Source organism: Felis catus, chromosome B1, assembly GCF_018350175.1.
Source record: "Felis catus isolate Fca126 chromosome B1, F.catus_Fca126_mat1.0, whole genome shotgun sequence".
Taxonomy (NCBI): domain Eukaryota; kingdom Metazoa; phylum Chordata; class Mammalia; order Carnivora; family Felidae; genus Felis; species Felis catus.
Genome location: NC_058371.1, coordinates 74184787 through 74204421, shown reverse-complemented (window position 1 = coordinate 74204421; position 19635 = coordinate 74184787). Strand labels below are relative to the sequence as shown.

The window sequence follows — 19635 nt, the reverse complement described above, 5'->3', positions numbered from 1 at the left end:
TTATCTGCCTTTGTCCCTGCTCTGTGGCAAATACATTTTAGCATAGAATCTATAAACCTTTAGTTCTGAAGAGAACACTCTGAACCACGTACAAAGGTCTTAATAAAAAGTTCTAATTATTCTGGAGCACCCGGGTGGCTCAGTCGGTTAAACGTCCGACTTCAGCTCAGGTCATGATCTCATAGGCGGTGAGTTCGAGCTCCACGTTGGGCTCTGTGCTGACAGCTTGGAACCTAACTTGGATTTTGTGTCTCCCTCTCTCTCTGCCCCTTTTCCCACTCATGTTCTTTCTCTCTCTCTCTCTCAAAAATAAATAAATGTTAAAAAAATTTTTAAACAAGTTCTAATTATTCCATCCTTGCATGTTAACAGTATGTAGGGGAGGGAAAACTTTTTCTCAACACACTTCAATTCTGTTCCTGAAGACTGCAAATTAAACTGACAAAAGACAGATTATCAAGAGAAAAGGATGTACACATTTTACTGGTAGTTTATTTTTCCAACATAATATATAATATTCTAAGTTTATTAATTTAATACTTTTATTTTATTTTTTTTTCAACGTTTATTTATTTTCGGGACAGAGAGAGACAGAGCATGAACGGGGGAGGGGCAGAGAGAGAGGGAGACACAGAATCGGAAACAGGCTCCAGGCTCCGAGCCATCAGCCCAGAGCCTGACGCGGGGCTGGAACTCCCGGACCGCGAGATCGTGACCTGGCTGAAGTCAGACGCTTAACCGACTGCGCCACCCAGGCGCCCCAATACTTTTAATTTTACATGCATGGGAGCTTCACAGAAAAGAAATGAAAACCCAGAGAGGCAGTTGGACCTGGGGGCTTATATACTGTTTTAACAAAGGATGACAAATGGTGGAGAAGTGGCTAGATAAAGGAAAAGGAGGTTTAGGGACAGTAAATTGTAGGAAAGTGACCAGGAAATGTATGGTCCATAAGGGTTGTTGAGTAAGATTTGCTATGTAGACTCCTCTCCCATGCTATCTCTGGTGATAATTAAGAGTCTCCTCTTTTTGGTATGGGAGAGTGGGGCACCTTTACAAATGAAAATTTCCTTTGAAAATGGGAAATCGATGCCCTGCTTTTAAGCAGGGGGGAGAGGACAGAATGCCCCTCGCCAACCACCAGCTGCCTTACCGTGTCTGCTGTTTCTCAAGTGCCTCCAGCTCAAAATAATCCTTATGCCAAGATGGCACATTTTGGAGTGACATGTTGATCCCCTTCAAGTACAATAGTTGGGAAACCATTTTATCTTAGTAAGACTGTTCTATTTGATATAGATTATACTTTTATAAGACTGTAGGTATAGAATCAAATAGAGTCATAAATGAAGGCATGAACAGGCAGAGCTGTATAAGTATTTGGCCCCTCGGTTACCCCTGCTTGCAAAGCCAGCAGGCATGCCTCTTTGTGCAACATACGTCTTCTAATTTGTTTTGTTTGCATGGTGAACATGTGATCGTTTTATTGATTTACAAAATAAACAGGCATTTCACTGTATGCCTCATCCAGCATTGAGGGTTGGTTATGGTCATTTTGAGGTCACTGGCATGGAATTCTACCTGTATTCATAACACGGTGTCTGTAGTGAATGAACCAATGATTGATTTGCACTTACAAGTTATTATATATTTTTCTGTCTGACAGCAGCAGCGTGCAGGGTCAAAGACAGCCGGCCTCCCATGTCAGTGGTCTAGGATGGCCAGTGAAGCCACCAACATCCCAAGTCCTGTGGTGCGCCAGATTGACAAGCAGTTTCTGATTTGTAGTATATGCCTGGAACGGTACAAGAATCCCAAGGTTCTCCCCTGTCTGCACACTTTCTGCGAGAGGTAAGCCTCCTGTGCTCAGAGAAGAGAGTTTCACAGACTGATCTCCTCCAGCTTACCAAGGGCTTCTTTCCAGAGTTGTCCAGTTACCTATGGGAGACAATAACTCTTTTGTGCTTATGATAGATATCTAGAAACATAATCATGAATTGCCAATGATTTACTCTATTTTATTATATTTTTTTAATTTTTTAATGTTTTTATTTATTTTTGAGACAGAGAGAGACAGAGCATGAGCAGGGGAGGAGCAGACAGAGAGGGAGACACAGAATCCGAAGCAGGCTCCAGGCTCTGAGCTGTCAGCACAGAGACCAACGTGGGGCTCGAACCCACGAACGGTGAAATCATGACCTGAGCCGAAGTCGGACGCCCAACCGACTGAGCCACCCAGGCGCCCCTAATTTACTCTATTTTAAATAACTACAAGTGAGAGAAAGCAATCTAGTAGCTACTGATTCATTCCCACAGGACATAGAACATTAAATATTTTAAGATTTCAAAAATGTTTTAATTTCTCCCTTGTTTTTCGTCAATTTTTGCCAACCACAGTTCCCTCATACAGTATCTTTGGTGAGGGCCAATTAAAAATCTATTATGGGGCACCTGGGTAGCTCAGTTGGTTGAGTGTCTGACTTTGGCTCAGGTCACGATCTCGTGGTTTGTGGGTTCGAGCCCCATATCGGGCTCTGTGCTAACAGCTTAGAGCCTGGAGCCTGCTTCGGGTTCTGTGTCTCCCTCTCTCTCTCTGCCCCTCTCCCGCCCACATTCTGCCTTTCTCTCTCTCAAAAATAAATAAACATTAAAAAAATTTTTTTTAATCTATTATCTTCTCCCATACAACACATGAGGTAAAATACCTTAGTTAAAAGGGAGAGCTTCCTCTCAAAGATACTTCAGAAGTGGGGCACCTGGGTGGCTCAGTCGGTTGAGCGTCCAACTTCGGCTCAGGTCATGATCTCACATTCTGTGAGTTCGAACACCGCGTCAGGCTCTGTGCTGACAGCTCAGAGCCTGGAGCCTGCTTCAGATTCTGTGTCTCCCTCTCCCTCTGCCCCTTCCCTGCTCACACTCTGTCTCTCTTGCTCTTAAAAATAAATAAACATGAAAAAATTTTTTTAAAAAGATACTTCAGAAGACATATACTAGTGGCACATTTGAACATAAAGATGTTGCAGATGAAGAAAAAAACTATGTGTATGAAATAATTATAAATTACCTGAACATGTAATTTGCTATATATGAAAACACATTTCTTTATCCTTCTTAGTTTTTTCCATTGAGTTAATCAGTTATCAAAATACATCTTTACTTTCTCGTTTAACTTAGCGCATAAGCAATTAAGCAGATAAAGTTGGTTAGTAATTAGTTTATCTGTGTCCTAATTTAAGTATTTCCCTAGTAAGGTCATATTTTTTTTTCTTAAAAATAAATATAGTAATTATGTTTTATAGCATTGTGTTAAATATATTTTCTATTATTATTAAATATACATAATTAAAATGCTTTAATTCTTGTTATAGAATAGGAAGTGGTGTTTCCAATGGCTTCAAATCAGTGCTAATTATATTTACCATCCATTTAATATACATTTGTTAAAGTTGATTTACTTTGTAAGATCTCACGTGCAACAGAATAACCATATACATGCTGGTGATGGATAGATGGAGAAGGTGGATTTGTTACTGGCCGTTGTGGTTTTTTTGTTTGCTTTTTAGGGGGTTCTTTTGGGGTGTGTGTGTGTATGTGTAGAGTTTTTGTTTGTTTTAGTAGTGGTATATAGGGCACTAGCACTTTTCACTTTATTTATTTTACACTTTGGTGCATTTTGTAATTTATAGTCCAAAATGACTAAATGGAGAGTGACTTCCCCCCCTCACTCAATGAATCTAGCTAAAACATGAATACCAGCTAATTGCCCCTGTGTCCCTGGGCTCACATGGTAAAGATCATTATTTGATTTGCAGCAGTTGGCCTCTTCATATATAACACTGAGAGGCACTCAGTCTGTGCCTGGCAGAGCCTCCTATTCCCCGTGTTCAGTTCCCAGGCAGTCCGCTCCAGGCTCCAGGCTCCGAGCCATCAGCCCAGAGCCTGACGCGGGGCTCGAACTCACGGACCGTGAGATCGTGACCTGGCTGAAGTCGGACGCTTAACCGACTGCACCACCCAGGCGCCCCTGGGAGGTGTTTTTAACATGGGAGATCTGCTTATGCTTTTGTATGCAACTATGTGTATGAAATAATTAAAAATTAACTGAATATGCAATTTGCTATATATGAAAACACATTTCTTTATCCTTCTTGAGTAGTTGTTCCATTGAGTTAATCAGTTATCAAAATACATCTTTACCTTCTTATTTAACTTAGCACATGAGCAATTTCACATATGAAGTTTGTTAGTAATTACTTTACCTGTGGCTTAATTTAAGTATTTCAACAGTAAGACAAAACTTCAACCTGTTTCTCCCCATTGTAAAAATCCACAAATCTGTGAACATGACACTGGATATTGTAGAGCAATTCTTTGCAACCTTTTTAAAAATTTTTTTAATGTTTATTTTTAAGAGAGAGAGAGACAAAGTGTGAGCGGGGAGGGGCAGAGAGAGAGGGAGATGCAGAATCCGAAGCAGGCTCCCGGCTCTGAACTGTCAGCACAGAGCCCAACACAGGGCTTGAACTCACAAACTGCGAGATCATGACCTGAGCCAAAGACACTTAACCGACTGAGCTACCCAGGTGTCCCCTGCAACCTTTAATGGGCATATAAATCACCTGATTCAGACTCACCAGGCCTGGAGGAAGACCTAAGATTCTGCACTTCTTCCAAGTTCCCCGGAGAGGCCAATGCTGCTGCTCACTTGGGGCAAGGTTCCCCAGAACACTACCAAAGTCAATGATGTTACTCTTTTCCTTGAGGGTTATCCTTTGCCTGATCAGTCGATAGGGGCGCGGGAGTACACATTACCTCTTGGTTGCTGAAATCTTATTTTCCTAGAAAAGGAAACTACACAGGGAGTTTCTGCAAAGTAGCCCATGTAGGTGCAGAGAATGTATGGTACCTGTGAGAAGAGGTGGTCCTGCTCTTGCTCGAGAGCCCACTGTGCTGACAGTCCACCTGCTTCTGCTCCCGCAACAGGTGCCTGCAGAACTACATTCCCGCCCACAGTCTAACCCTCTCCTGCCCAGTGTGCCGCCAGACCTCCATCCTGCCCGAGAAGGGGGTGGCCGCGCTCCAGAACAACTTCTTCATCACGAACCTGATGGACGTGCTGCAGCGAACTCCCGGCAGCAACGTTGAGGAGTCCTCCATCCTGGAGACGGTCACCGCTGTGGCTGCCGGAAAGCCTCTCTCTTGCCCAAACCACGATGGAAATGTAAGTGAGTGGATTGCAGACGCGGCCTGGGGGCATGACTGCTTTGATTTGGGTAGGCTTCGGGCAATCAGAGGTTATACGCTAAAGCAGAACTACACCTGGAAAATGAGTAATTAGAAGGCATTTTTAGCAGTGCTCAGGCTATTTTGCCTGCTTACTTGCTCTGATCACATTCATTTAAATGATCAGATCAATCTTCATTGTGTCTATTAGCATGTATTGTTAGTTTCCCCAGGAGAGCAAACCCATAACTATTTGCACAGTGGGTATTCTTGACCCACATAAATATCTATGTAGTAAATTCTGGATAAAGATTAAAAATAGATACGTGCTGCAGATTGAGAATGATTATTAAAATATTAATTACAGCTCTTTTTCTTTTGAGGGAAATTTTTCTCCTGCTCCATTAGGCCCTAATCCTTAATAATAAATAGAATTTGAAGATGTGGGAATCCTTGACAATAGATTCTAGATTTTGAATTCAAGCGTATTTTCTGCTACTAGCAAGCATAATAGGTGATATAAACTTAGGAGAACCTGTGTGTACCATTAAATAACTGATTCACAATAGCTATGTCACCTGAAGAGGCCGCATTGTACAAGAGCACTGGCTTTGGATTTCAACTGCCTGGTTCAAACTCTGCTCTTCAACTTATTCCTGTGTCAGCTTTGGCACGTTTATTAAGCTCTCTGTGTCTCACTTTCTCATCTGTAAAGAAGAAGTAATAATTGTATTTACTAGGGACCCCTGAGTGGCCCAGTCAGTTAAGCATCCAACTTTGGCTCAGGTCATGATCTCATGGTCCGTGAGTTCGAGCCCCGCGTCAGTCCCTGTGCTGACAGCTCGGAGCCTAGAGCCTGCTTTGGATTCTGTGTCTCCCTCTCTCTCTCTCTGCCCCTCCCCCGCTTAGACTCTTTTTCTCTCTCTCAAAAATAAATAAACATTAAAAAAATTAAATAATAGTATTTACTATATGGGATTACTTGGAGAAGTAAATGTTTAAGTCATATAAAGCATTATAGTAAGCTCTTGATAAATGTTAGCTATGAAGATTATTTCTCATCAGTGACTATTCACTTTTTTCTTTGTAATGGCCACTTCAAAAGTATTAGAAGCTGCTTATAACAGAAGGCATGGGTCTAGTAAAACCACTATCAAGCAAGCTATTAATTGTTAGAGCAAAGGAATAATTATTAGCCATAACTATTGTTTGTTGACCTCATTTCATGCCACTCTCTCTGCCCACCACACGGCAGCCTCACTGGTCTAGAACTTGCCAAGTGGCTTCCCACCTTGGGGTTTGATTATTCCCTGTGCCTTCCGCCCGGAATGCTCCCTGGCTAGCTCACCCTCATCCTTCATGTCTCTGCTCAACTTGCTCCCACACAGAGCAGTCTTCTGTAACTGAGGCAAACCACCTCTGACACCCACTTATTAGCCATTACGTCACTTCCTGGATTTCCTTCCTGGCATGCACCATGCTCTGCTTGCCTTCATCTGTGTATTTGTTGATCTTCTGGCCTTACTTTTAGAAAGTGAGCTCCAGAAGGTCAGGGACCATGTTCACCATTATATTGCTAGCACTAAGCACAGTATCTTCTACATGGAAATGTAGAAACAAACAGAGACTGTCTGTCCTGAACTTGCTATAACAAGGAATCAGCCACCGTCACTTCTGTTTTGGCAGAGACTCAAAGGCAGGCAGAGGAGTGGGAAAGCTCTACCGCAGACAAAAGGGAAAGCTTTAGGGATGTGCTGTTTGGAGGCTATTTGCATGGGGAAGCTGGAGACAGAGAGACAGAGCGCGAATGGGAGAGGGGCAGAGAGAGAGGGGGACACAGAATCCGAAGCAGGCTCCAGGCTCTGAGCTGTCAGCATAGAGCCCCACGTGGGGCTCGAACTCATGAACCGTGAGACCATGACCCAAGCCAAAGTTGGACGCTCAGCCGACTGAGCCACCCAGGCGCCCCTACGTATCTTTAATTAATTATTTAATTGAAAGCACACCGGGCTGTCAATAACCACGGTTTCCCATACAGTGTACTCCAAGGGAGAATTACCATGTAAGTTTTGTAAAGGAAACTTTAAATGGTGCCTTCAATTAGTTGAGCATTCTTCTTATGACCATTTCTCACACTGGCTCTCCCTGAGGCTGTCTTCTCCTAGAGGAGCTCTAGCTCAGCTCAGGTCATGATCTCATGGTTTGTGGGATCAAGCCCTGCATCGGGCTCTGTGTTGACAGTGCAGAGCCTGCTTGAGATTCTCTCTCCCTCTCTCTCTGCCCCTCCCCCTGCTCTCTCTCCGATGCTCTCTCTCTCGCTCTCTCACAAGATAAATAAGTAAACGTTTATTAAAAAAATGAAAGGAGTTCAATTCAAAAAGCTAGGGAAAACAACAAAGTAAATATATGGAACACGAAATAATAGAGATAAACTTGGTTTGAAAGTAATAAAACAGTTGAGTTAATAAACCTAAGAGCTGGTTTTTTTAATTAGTGAAATAATTTGATATCTGGTAAAACAAAAAAGGGAAAATATATCAAATTAGGACTCTAACAAAGAGATACCAGTACAGGTAAAAGGAATATTTTAGAACAAATATATCAATGCTAGGTGCTAAAGGCTAATATACTTGAAAGTTTGAACGAAATGGATGATTATCTAGGAAACTGGAAGTGATCAAGAAAACCCGAGTAGGCTGCTAATTTTGCAAGAAACTGGTAAAACTTTATTTGAAACCTAATTCCTTCAAAACAAATATGTGTAAAACAAATATGATTCATAGTGTGGTCTGCATCTTAAGAAAAGATAGAAAACTCCCTAATTCACTCGTGATATACTCATAACTTTAATACCAAAATCTAGTGAAGACAGAAAAAGAAAACTATTAATCGTTCGGTTCATGAAAATAACTGTAAAATTCTTAATTAAAATACCCCAACAAATCCTTACTATGTAAGAATTAAGAATCAGGAAAAACATGAACATCACAAAAGAATTAAGAGTTAGGAAAATATGAACATCACAAAAGAAAATGGGCAGAGAACTCAAAATTCACAGAGGACATATAAATGGCTAATAATAGTATGAGAAATGTCAAGCTTCACAAATAATCACATCTTTTCAAATTGATTTTTAAAGATAATAAGCAGTGCTGATGAGGATATGGGGAGATGTTTTCATTTGCTGTGGGTGGGAGGGTAAATTGCTCTTCAGAAAGTTTATGTCAGTTTGTCGAACTATAATGAGTGTTTTACACAACTTCCTGTCCTTTAATTCAGTAATTACACTACTAGAAATATTTCTAAGGAAATAGCTGGAGAAAAGAATGAAGATATAAGAATGTTCATTGAAAATTTTAGATTAGAGTAAAAATTAGAAATAATCTGAATGTGCAATATTAGGGAAATAGCTAAATTATGGTAAGTCCGTATACCTGACTCTTGGGTAGCCATTAAAATTGATGGTTTGGTAACAGATGACAATTATGCTAATATGTAGGTATGCTTGTATGTTTATATAGACTTTCGTTTTTTAATTAGTCATTCCACACTGTATATTCAGTATAGAAAGGAGAAGGGTATAGAAGCAATAGAGACCCTTGGATGCCACCAGCTGCTAAGCAGAATCTGTCTTAGAGATGCTGATTCCAGCAAAGTTAAAGAATCCTTTAGGTTAAAACTTCCCTTTGTCTCTCTCCAAATGCATCACATCAAATCCACTAAAATTTAGATCTATCTAGAATTTGAACCTCCTTAAGGTAGATGAAGCTATTTAAAGTATGTTTTGGCTGATTTCTCTTTGCTGGGTCATTATGATTCTTTGGAATCATAAAATTTATAAACCAGCAAGAGGTCTTGGAAATTAACAGCGTGTGCCTTGAATCGTTCTATTGTTTTATCATAGATTGTAGTTCACTGCTGCTGCTTTGAAACAGGGGTCCTCATTGCATATTCAAGCCAAATGCATGCAATATTGCAGATAAATTGCTGCAGTTAATTGCCATGGGTAAATCTTTAAAAACAATTCAAGCATCTGAAGGTTAATAAAATTGGGTAATTAACAATAAAGCAGGATGTTGTCCTCATAAACTGCCTGGTGCTGATTAGCACATGTGGATGAAAGCCTGTCATTTACTTTAAGTGCTGTGACACTCTCTGTCTTCTAATTAAACTGCCATGGCTGCATTGTCCAAATACAAAGAAAAATGGGAATAATGGTCAGTGATTTAAGAGGTTCTTTGCACGTAGACCAGACATTTGAGCTCATGCCTCACGGTCCCAGAACCGCAAATGATCATTAAGCCCTGTTATGGCTTGCTTAGGCACCTTACTAACAAGGATGTTAAGAGGTACAAAGAAGAGATCCTCATTAAGAATGCCCTACCACTAACAAGTCCCCACTTCCACAATCCTCAGGGCTGTTCCAAGGCCCTGACCACCCTTTCTAGCATGTTAGTAGTGCATATGGTCTTGCCTTGTCATCTTCACAAGTAGTGTCTACCTGTCAACAAAAATAAGCTAGTCCTGGCCTCTGGCCCAGCCGCCCCCAAGAACAAACACCAGTATTATCTCACTCAAGATGGATGAGCTCAGCTGAGTCTCACGCTTGACGCAATTAACTCTCAGCTTGAGTCAAAGCTGCCAGATCCTGAGCACAAACATTTGGGAATGACTAGTTGTTCACACTTTAGAATGATTTTAGGGCCTTTGTTTCCAAGAAACACTTAGGATTCCAAACCGGGGACAATCACCTATGTGTGTAGCTCTCTCTTCAAAGATGCATTTTTTTTAAACTAATTAATGCAATTTTTTAAAATTAATTTTTAATTAAGGGAAAATTCACATAACATAAAATTAAACAGTTTAACCATTTAAAAGTATACAATTCAAGGGCACCTAGGTGGCTCAGTCAGTTGAGCACCTGACTTTGGCTCAGGTCATGATTGTGGTTCACGAGTTCGAGCCCCACATCAGACTCTGTGCTGACAGCTCAGAGCCCGGAGTCTGCTTCGGATTCTGTGTGTCCCTCTCTCTCTGCCCCTCCCCCACTCACACTCCGTCTCTGTCTCTCAAAAATAAATAAAAACATGTAAAAATTTTTTTTAAAGTATACAATTCAGTCTTTTTTAGTGTATTCAAGAGGTTGTGTAAGTATCACCACTAGTTCCAGAACTTTTTCATCATGCCACTCCCCATTCCCCCCTACCCCTAACCCCTGGCAATCACCAGTATGCATGTTATCTCTGCAAGATTTGGCCATTATAGACATTTAATACAAATCAGTCGTAAATTATGTGGCCTCTTGAGTCTGGCTTCTATTACTCAGCATAATGTTTTCAAAGTTCATCTATATTGTACCATATGGCCAAACTTCATGTCTTTTTTTTTTTTTAATTTTTTTTTAAACGTTTTATTTATTTTTGAGACAGAGAGAGACAGAGCATGAACGGGGCGGGGGCAGAGAGAGAGGGAGACACAGAATCGGAAGCAGGCTCCAGGCTCTGAGCCATCAGCCCAGAGCCCGACGCGGGGCTCGAACTCACGGACCGCGAGATCGGACGCTTAACCGACTGAGCCACCCAGGCGCCCCAAACTTCATGTCTTTTTATGACTAAAATAATATTCCATTGTCTGGATATACCACAATTTATTTGTCCATTCATTAGTTGATGGATATTCATGTTGTTTCCACTTTGGGGCTATTATGAATAGTGCTATGAACATTCGTGTACAAATTTTTGTGTGGATGTATGTTTATAGTTCTCTTGGGTGTATACCTAGGAATTGAATTCCTGGGTCCCATGGTACTTCTGTATTTTACTTTTGAGGAGCCACCAAACTGTTTTCACAGTGATTGTGCCAGTTTACGTTCCCACTAGCAAAGTATGAAAGTTCTGATTTTTCCACATTTCCACCAACACTTATTATCTGACTTTTTGAGTCTAGCCACCCGAATCAGTATAAAGTATCTCGTAGTGGTTTTGATTTGGATTTCCTTAGTGACTAATAATATTGAGCATATTTTTTTGTGTGTGCAAATTGGCCATTTGTATATTTTCTTTGGAGAAATGTCTATTCAAGTCCTTTGCCAGTTTTTGACTTGGGTTCTTGAGTTGTAGGGTTTCTTTATATGTTCTGGATACTACATCCTTACCAGATATATGAATCGCAAATATTTCTCCTATTCTTTTCACTTTCTTTTTTTTAAAGATTTTATTTTTAAGTAACCTCAACACCCAACATGGGAGTCGAACTCACAACCCTGAGATCAAGAGTTGCATGCTCTACTGACTGAGCCAGACAGGTGCCCCTCTTTTCACTTTCTTGATAGTATCTTGATAGTACCCTTCATCCACAAGATTTTATTTTGATGAAGTCCAATTTATCTATTTTTTCTTATTGCTTGTGCTTTTGGTGTCATATCTAAAAGACCATTACCTAATCAAAGGTCATAAAGGTTTACTCCTATGTTTTCTTTTCTAGGAGTCTTATAGTTTTAGCTCTTACATTTAGGTTGTTAATCTATTTTGAGATAATTTTTGTATGTAGAGTGAGGTAAGCATTCCACTTCATTCTTTTACATGTGGATATCCAGTTGTCTTGGCATCATTTGTTGAAAAGACTGCTTTTCTCCATTGAGTGATCTTGGCACCTTTGTCAAGAATCAGTTGACCATAAATGGATGGTTTAATTTCTGGACTGTCAATTCTATTCCATCTATCTATATGTCTGTCCTTATGCCAGTAACACAGTATTCTGATTACTCTATCTTGGTACTACCTTTTGAAATTACAAGTCGAAGTCTTCCAGTTTTGTTTTGTTTTTTTTCAAGATTGTTTTGGCTATTCAGAGTCCCATGCAATTCCATCTGAATTTTGAGAATAGTTTGTTCACTTTTGTGAAAAAAGGATGCTTGAATTTTGATAGGTATTTCACTGAATCAGTAGATCGATTTTGGGAATGTTGCCCTCTTAACAGTATTAAGTCTTCCTATTCATGAGCATGGGATATCTTTACATTCATTTCCATTATTTAGGTATTCTATAGTATCTTTCAACAATGTTTTGTAGAAGTCAGTGTACAAGTCTTACTCCTTCTTGGTTAAATGTATTCTTAAGGATTTTATATTCTTTTTGATGCCACTATAAATGGAATTATCTTGATTTCATTTTTGGATTGTTCATTGCTAGTGTATATAAATACAACTGATTTTTGTTTGGTGGTCTTGTATCCTACAACTTTGCTGAATTCATTTGTTAGGCCTAATATTTTTGTGGGGGTGGGGGTTGGTGTATTCTTTAGAGTTTTCTGTATATAAGTTCATATCATCTCTGAATAGAGAAATTCTAACTTCTTCCTTTCCAATTTGGATGCATTTTATTGCTTTTTCTTGCCTAAATGCCCTGGTTAGAATTTCTAGTACATTGCTGAATATAAATGGCAAGAGTGAACATCTTTGTCTCATTCTGTATCTTAGGGGGTTAACATTAGGTATGTGGTTAGGTATAGGATTTTTGTAGATACCTTTTATCAAGTTGAGGAACTTTTCTTCTATTTCTAGATGGATAAGTGTTTTTATCATGAAATGGTGTTGGAAATTGTCAAATGTTTTTTTCTGCCTCAATTGAGATGACCATGTGGAGTTTTTTTCCCCTTTATTCTATTGGTGTAGTGTATTACATATGTTGATTTTTCTATGTGAACTACCTTTGCAGTCTTGGGATAAACTCCACTTGACCGTATTGTATAACCCGTTTTATATATGTAGCTTGATTCAGTTTACTAGTATTTTGTTAAGGATTTTTGCATCTGTATTCATAAGGGATATGAACTTTACTGGTGATGTTTTTTGGCTTTTGTGTTAGGGTATTGCTGGCCTAATAGAATAAGTTAGGATATGTTTCCTCCTCTTCTATTTTTTGAAGAATTTGGAAGGATTGATGTTAATACTTCTTTAAATATTTGGCAGAATTCATCAGTGAAGCCATCTGGTCATGGGCTTTCTATATTGGACATTTTTGGAATACTGGTTCGATATCCTATTATAGGTATATTTGCATTTTCTGTTTCTTCTTTGGGTCAGTTTTATTAGTTTGTGTGTTTTTAAGAATTTGTCCATTTTATCTATGTTATTCAATTTGTTGGCATACAACTGTCCTTAGTATCCTGTTTGTCAATTTTTTTGATCTTTACAAAGAACCGACTTTTGGTTTCATTGATTTACTCTACTGTGTTTCTGTTTTCTATCTTATTTGTCTCCACTTTCATCTTTATTATTTTCTTTCTTTTTGTTTTGGTTTTGATTTGTTCCTCTTTTTTGGTTCTTTAAGGTTGAACCTTAGGCTGTATTGATTTAAGATTTTTCTTTTTTTTAAACTAGGCATTTACATCTAAAATTTTGCTCTGAGAACTCTCTCATAAGTTTTGGTATATTGTGTTTTCATTTTTGCTCATCTCAAAGTATATTCTAATTTCCCTTATGATTTCTTCTTTGACTCAATGTGGAAGAGTAAGTTATTTAATTTTCATATATTTGTTAATTTTCCAGATTTCCTTCTATTCTTGATTTCTAATTTGATTTCATTGTGGCTAGAGAAAATATTTGTATGACTTTAATCTTTTTAAAACTTATTGAGAGTTTTTTACCCAATATATGGTCTACTCTGGAGAACGTCCTATGTGTTCTTGACAAAAATGTGTATTCTGTTAGTGAATAGAGTGTTCTATATGTCTGTTAGGCCTAGTTGGTTTATAATTCTCAAACTTTCTATTTCTTTATGGATCTTCCATCTAATTGTTCTATCATTAATGAAAGTGGGGTACTGAGATCTCCAGCTATTATTGCTGAACTATTCATTTCTCCCTTCAATTCTGTCAGTTTTTGTTTCATATATTTGGGGGCTCTGTTGTTGGGTACATATTTGTTTATAATTGTTATATCTTCTCAATGAATTTATCATCTTATAGTTACATAATGTCCTCTTTTGTCTGTTGTAACAACTTTTGTCTTAAAATCTATTTTGTCTCAGAATAGCCACTCCAGTTCTCTTCTGACTACTATTTGCATGGAATATCTTTTTCTACCCTTTTAATTTTAATGTATTTGTGTCCTTGACTCTAAAATGCGTCTTTTATAGACAGCATTCAATTCATTCATTGAGTAGTTTTTGAATACTTACTTTGTGTAAGGAATTAGGCTTTTTGTAAGAGAGTTCCTGTGCTCAGGAACTTAAAATCTTATAAATATTTCATAAACTGGGGTATAAATAAAAGTGATTTGGTAGGAGGATTCACTTTATGAAAATCCACTAACCTTTAATAAGACTTATGCCATTTAAAAAATTGTTTTAATGTTTAATTTTGAGAGAGAGAGAGAGAGAGAGAGAGAGAGCGAGCAAGAGCCGGGGAGGGCAAAGGGAGAGAGGGAGACACAGAATCTGCAGCAGCCTCCAGGCTCTGAGCCGTCAGCACAAAGCCAGATGCAGGACTCAGACTCACGGGTGGTGAGATCATGACCCGAGCCGAAGTTAGAGGCTTAACCGACTGAACCACTTAGGTGCCCTGACTGATGCCATTTTCTGTACATGTGTTATACTTCAAGAAAAAGATCCCTCCAAGAGTTCTTGGGAATTCAAAATTATTTTCAGCCAAGAGAATAGGGAAATGCCTTCCCAAGGAAACTGACTTAATAGGCTTTGTGTTATATTGTTACTGAGAGTTCATCATAATCAGGATAAGGTACCTTTATTTTCCTATAAGCTGATGATATCACCATCATCATCATCATCATCATCATCATCATCGCTGCTGCTACATCATGCCAGTGCCACATCTGAGTTCTTTGTGCAGTTTTGAGTTCTAGGTTACTATTATCGTCTCCATTTGACAAAGGAAAATTTGAGGTTACATAAGTGGTAACCTTTACATAAGTGGTAGAGCCAGGATACAAATTGTTCAGTACAGCTTATATCTCTTTTTTCTTTAATGTTTATTTATTTTTGAGAGAGAGACAGAGTGTAAGTGGGGGAGGGCAGAGAAAGAGAGAGAGGGAGAGAGGAAGACACAGAATCTGAAACAGGCTCCAGGCGCTGAGCTGTCAGCACAGAGCCCGATGCGGGGCTTGAACTCATGAACCGTGAGATCATGACCTGAGCTGAAGTTGGACACTTAGCCAACTGAGCCACCCAGGCACCCCGGCTTTTCTCACGTAGAAAGAGTATCAGTTCTCAAAGTATGGTCCAGGAACCCTCATGGGTCCCCCAACCCTTTGTGGGGGTGGGTTGGCAGTCCATAAGATCAAAACTGTATTTAAAATAATACTAAGACATTATGTGCCTTTTTCACTCTTGTTCTCTCAAGTGTGTACAGTGGAATTTTCCAGAGACAACATGATATGTGCAATCACAACAGATATAATGCAGAAGCAGATATGAAAATCCAGCTGTCTACTATTAACCCAGACGCTGAAGAAAATTTTTTAAGTGGGAAACAATGCCATTATTGTCACAAAATTTCTTGTTTTTCAAAATACAGTTATTTTTCATGTTTTATATTATTCATGTTAACATCGAGTGGGCTTATTATTGCTTTTAGTTACTTTTTAAAATTTTTGTTTCAGTTTTTAATATATCTGTAGATACAATGCACATAAATAAAAGCACTTTGGAGTCCTCAATAGTTTATGAAGAGTGGCAAAGGGTCCTAAGATCAAGAAGTTGGAGCATCGCAGCCCCACACTGTTCTGCTCTAGGGGAGTAACCACAGAAAATCTGGCTTTGTGGCCACCGCTGCAGCTTGGCCCACCTCTGTTTGAGACCTGGCACTTAAAAATGTATCCTTCCTGGGGCGCCTGGGTGGCTCAGTCGGTTAAGCGTCCAACTTCAGCTCAGGTCACGATCTTGCGGTCCGTGAGTTCGAGCCCCGCGTCGGGCTCTGGGCTGATGATGGCTCAGAGCCTGGAGCCTGTTTCCGATTCTGTGTCTCCCTCTCTCTCTGCCCCTCCCCTGTTCATGCTCTGTCTCTCTCTGTCTCAAAAATAAATAAACGTTAAAATAAATAAATAAATAAATAAATAAATAAATAAATAAATAAATAAATAAAAATGTATCCTTCCTTTTCTTCTGTGAAACTGGACATACCGCCTACATCCTGGGAAAGCTGTGCGAATGAAATGAGAGGATGCCTACTACAGGCCTAGTGCCCAGTAAGCCCTCAGTTAGTGGCCTTGAACCTGGAATTGTTTTTGTGTTACCTGCAGGTGATGGACTTTTACTGCCAGTCTTGTGAGACCGCCATGTGTCGAGAGTGCACTGAGGGGGAGCACGCAGAACACCCCACAGTCCCCCTCAAGGATGTGGTAGAGCAACACAAGGCCTCACTCCAGGTCCAGTTGGATGCCGTCAACAAAAGGTGCACACACCTCCCCCTGGCTGTCTTGTGTGAGGCTTGGCCTCCCGATCTCTTGCCTCCGTGGGTTCATGCTCCCTAAATAAATTCTCCTTTGTGTGTCTGTAGTCATGAACCCCAGTGAGTGATTAGGATCGCCCCCTACCCCTTGGTCAAATTCCAGCGCCCTAATGTTAAGAGGGGTGGCATTTCTGTTTCAGTACCTTAGGATGATTAAGTGAATAAAATGCATTCCAGGAAAATGCTCTCAGCATATCTTCTGAAATTCATGCCTGAAACCAGGCTCTCTGAGGAGCCTTTCTTAGCTGCTCTTCTTGACATATACAGGACCACTGTGTTTACTGTCATTGGCTCCTCTCTGTTTGAGCCCAGCAAATGGTACTGATCAGTGATTGCTCGATTTTCCTTATGTTTTCCTGCTTCCAGGCTTTCTCTTTGGCATGGAAATGAGGGAACAGAGTAGCTGTGTGATACAAAAGAAAGACCAAAGAGAGGAAATAAACAACCAGCTGAAAGTAAATCTTGTCACCAATAGTTGTAATGAGAAAAGTGTGGTTATTCTATAATAATTAAAGGAACTTGGAAACTTGAAAAATGTTCTCAGGAAACTGAATTTGGATAAGGTTTTCATATGATTAGGATAAAACTAATTAGGATTAGCTATACATTTAGAACCTGGTTCTCAATTGTGGGTAATTACGCATACCCCCAGGAGACATTTGACAATGCCTGGAGACAGTTTGGTGTCATAACTTGGGGGGGGGGGGGTGCTGCTGTTGGCATCTGGTAGAAGCCAGGATGCTGTTAAACATCTCATAACACACAGGCTAGTCCCCTGTAACAAAGAAGTATGTGACCTACAATATTATAGTGTTAAGTTTGAGAAGGCTTGATTCAGAATGAGGAGAAGCCATGGGGTTCAGAGAGCCTCAAGGCTTTGTACCATCAATTAGTAAAATTAGATGACTTGAACACTTGAAGTACACATGGACCCTCAGAGTCTCTTCTCTCAAAGGCAGTAATTATGTCATGTCTTATTCATTCTGTTCTTCAGTTATTACTTTTTAAAGATAATGAAAGGCAAAGAAAATATTTTTTGACAAAACATAGTGTTTAGGTAGATGTTTTGCTATTTCTGGGTTGATGCTAAATAATGATCTTTAACGACTGTCCTCTAGGCTCCCAGAAATAGATTCTGCCCTTCAGTTCATCTCAGAAATCATTCATCAGTTAACCAACCAAAAGGCCAGCATTGTGGATGACATCCATTCTACCTTTGATGAGCTCCAGAAGACTCTAAACGTGCGCAAGAGCGTGCTGCTTATGGAACTGGAAGTCAACTACGGCCTCAAACATAAAGTAAGATTCCAGGCATTCTTGTAGACGATCCTGTAAGAGACATGATACCCCCGGTATTTCACTGCACCAGCTCACTGTGTTCTAAGAACAGCGAAGGGGACTTAGATGGGTCCTTAAGTGTCACTGTTTTATGGTAAACAGTAGTTTTCATTTCATGGCACACCCAGCTATTTTTTTCCTTCCTCTTTCTGGCAAACTTCTATGATTCTGTAACCTTAAGTACCAGTTTATGATTTGACAAGGCAAGAATGAATACAAAGTAATGCTTTCAGGATTTAGGGTTAAAGTGGATTATTCTCCTTCCTTAAGTTATGATGTCTAATAGTCTCTTAATTGCTCTCTCATCCACACCAACCTGTTAGTCAACTTCAAAGTGAACCCTGACTGCAGCCCTTAACATGTCCAGTCACAAAACCAGGGATCAAAAGCTTCTGCTATTCGGGTGTGGAGAGTTTTGTTTGGTTTCTGTTCCTTTGGGTGGTAACAGGGGAATTTAGGACATTACAGAGAGATACTGAATAATTAATAGTTCAGATGCCAGGCATAGCAATTTGTTTCCCGGGCTCCTGGTGGTGACGTTTCTGCTTGTGCCTAGCAAAAACACATGACCCAAGAAATATGTGTGTGGGAGAGTCTGGGCGAGGCGGAAGGGAACGAGAAGGAACTGCGAATGCAATTCAGAATCACGCATTAGAAGCTGGTTCAGTGGGCCAAATTAAATACCACTTGCGGAGAACCACCGGCGGGGGGCAGGTGCAGGACGCGGTAGGCGCCCGCGGAGGGCGCTGCCCCGGCGCGCCAAGCGCGCACCATGCAGTGCGCTGAGATGCGCTCACCCGGCCTCGCTTTTTGACCCCACAGGTCCTTCAGTCGCAGCTGGATACTCTGCTCGAGGGGCAGGAGAATATAAAGAGCTGCAGCAACTTCACCGCGCAGGCCCTGAACCATGGCACGGAGACGGAGGTGCTGCTCGTGAAGAAGCAGATGAGCGAGAAGCTGAACGAACTGGCGGATCAGGATTTCCCGCTGCACCCGCGTGAAAATGATCAGCTGGATTTCATCGTGGAGACCGAAGGGCTCAAGAAGTCCATCCACAACCTCGGGACGATCTTAACCACCAACGCCGTCGCCTCCGAGACGGTGGCCACGGGCGAGGGGCTGCGGCAGACCATCATCGGGCAGCCCATGTCCGTTACCATAACGACCAAGGACAAAGACGGGGAGCTGTGCAAGACCGGCAACGCCTACATCACGGCGGAGCTGAGCACGCCCGACGGCAGCGTGGCGGACGGAGAAATACTCGACAACAAAAACGGCACGTACGAGTTTTTGTACACTGTCCAGAAGGAAGGGGACTTTACCCTCTCTCTGCGACTCTACGACCAGCACATCCGAGGCAGCCCGTTCAAGCTGAAGGTGATCCGGTCGGCCGACGTGTCTCCCACCACCGAGGGCGTGAAGAGGCGCGTTAAGTCCCCAGGGAGCGGCCATGTCAAGCAGAAAGCGGTGAAGAGACCCGCGAGCATGTACAGCACTGGGAAACGAAAAGAGAATCCCATCGAAGACGATCTGATCTTCCGAGTGGGTAAGGAGAAGCATCGCCGCGCCGGTGCCTGAGCGTTGCTTTGGTGACGGGGCAGCTGGGAAAGT

The 19635-nt window shown here is 40.8% G+C and overlaps 1 protein-coding gene and 1 long non-coding RNA gene across 11 annotated transcripts in view; one reads left to right on the top strand and one right to left on the bottom strand.

The window, feature by feature from the left end:
• Positions 1-19635, top strand: part of TRIM2 (tripartite motif containing 2) — a 119631-nt gene that overhangs the window by 62495 nt on the left and 37501 nt on the right. For 6 of the 10 annotated variants that reach the window (XM_019828831.3, XM_011281615.4, XM_023252759.2 and 3 more), the window contains exons 2-6: positions 1664-1848; positions 4981-5218; positions 16478-16629; positions 17805-17985; positions 18847-19570. In XM_019828831.3, the coding sequence (XP_019684390.1) occupies positions 1664-1848; positions 4981-5218; positions 16478-16629; positions 17805-17985; positions 18847-19570 (1480 nt within the window). Of the gene's footprint in view, positions 1-1663; positions 1849-4980; positions 5219-16477; positions 16630-17804; positions 17986-18846; positions 19571-19635 lie in introns of those variants that run through there. The other 4 variants (XM_019828832.3, XM_023252757.2, XM_019828834.3 and 1 more) reach the window with 2 other exon arrangements.
• On the bottom strand, positions 5180-18958 carry LOC109498930. The gene is made up of 4 exons (XR_002155969.3): positions 18822-18958; positions 16830-18015; positions 5799-5927; positions 5180-5316 (listed from the first exon to the last, which is right to left on the bottom strand). It is a non-coding gene; the product is annotated as an uncharacterized LOC109498930 (long non-coding RNA).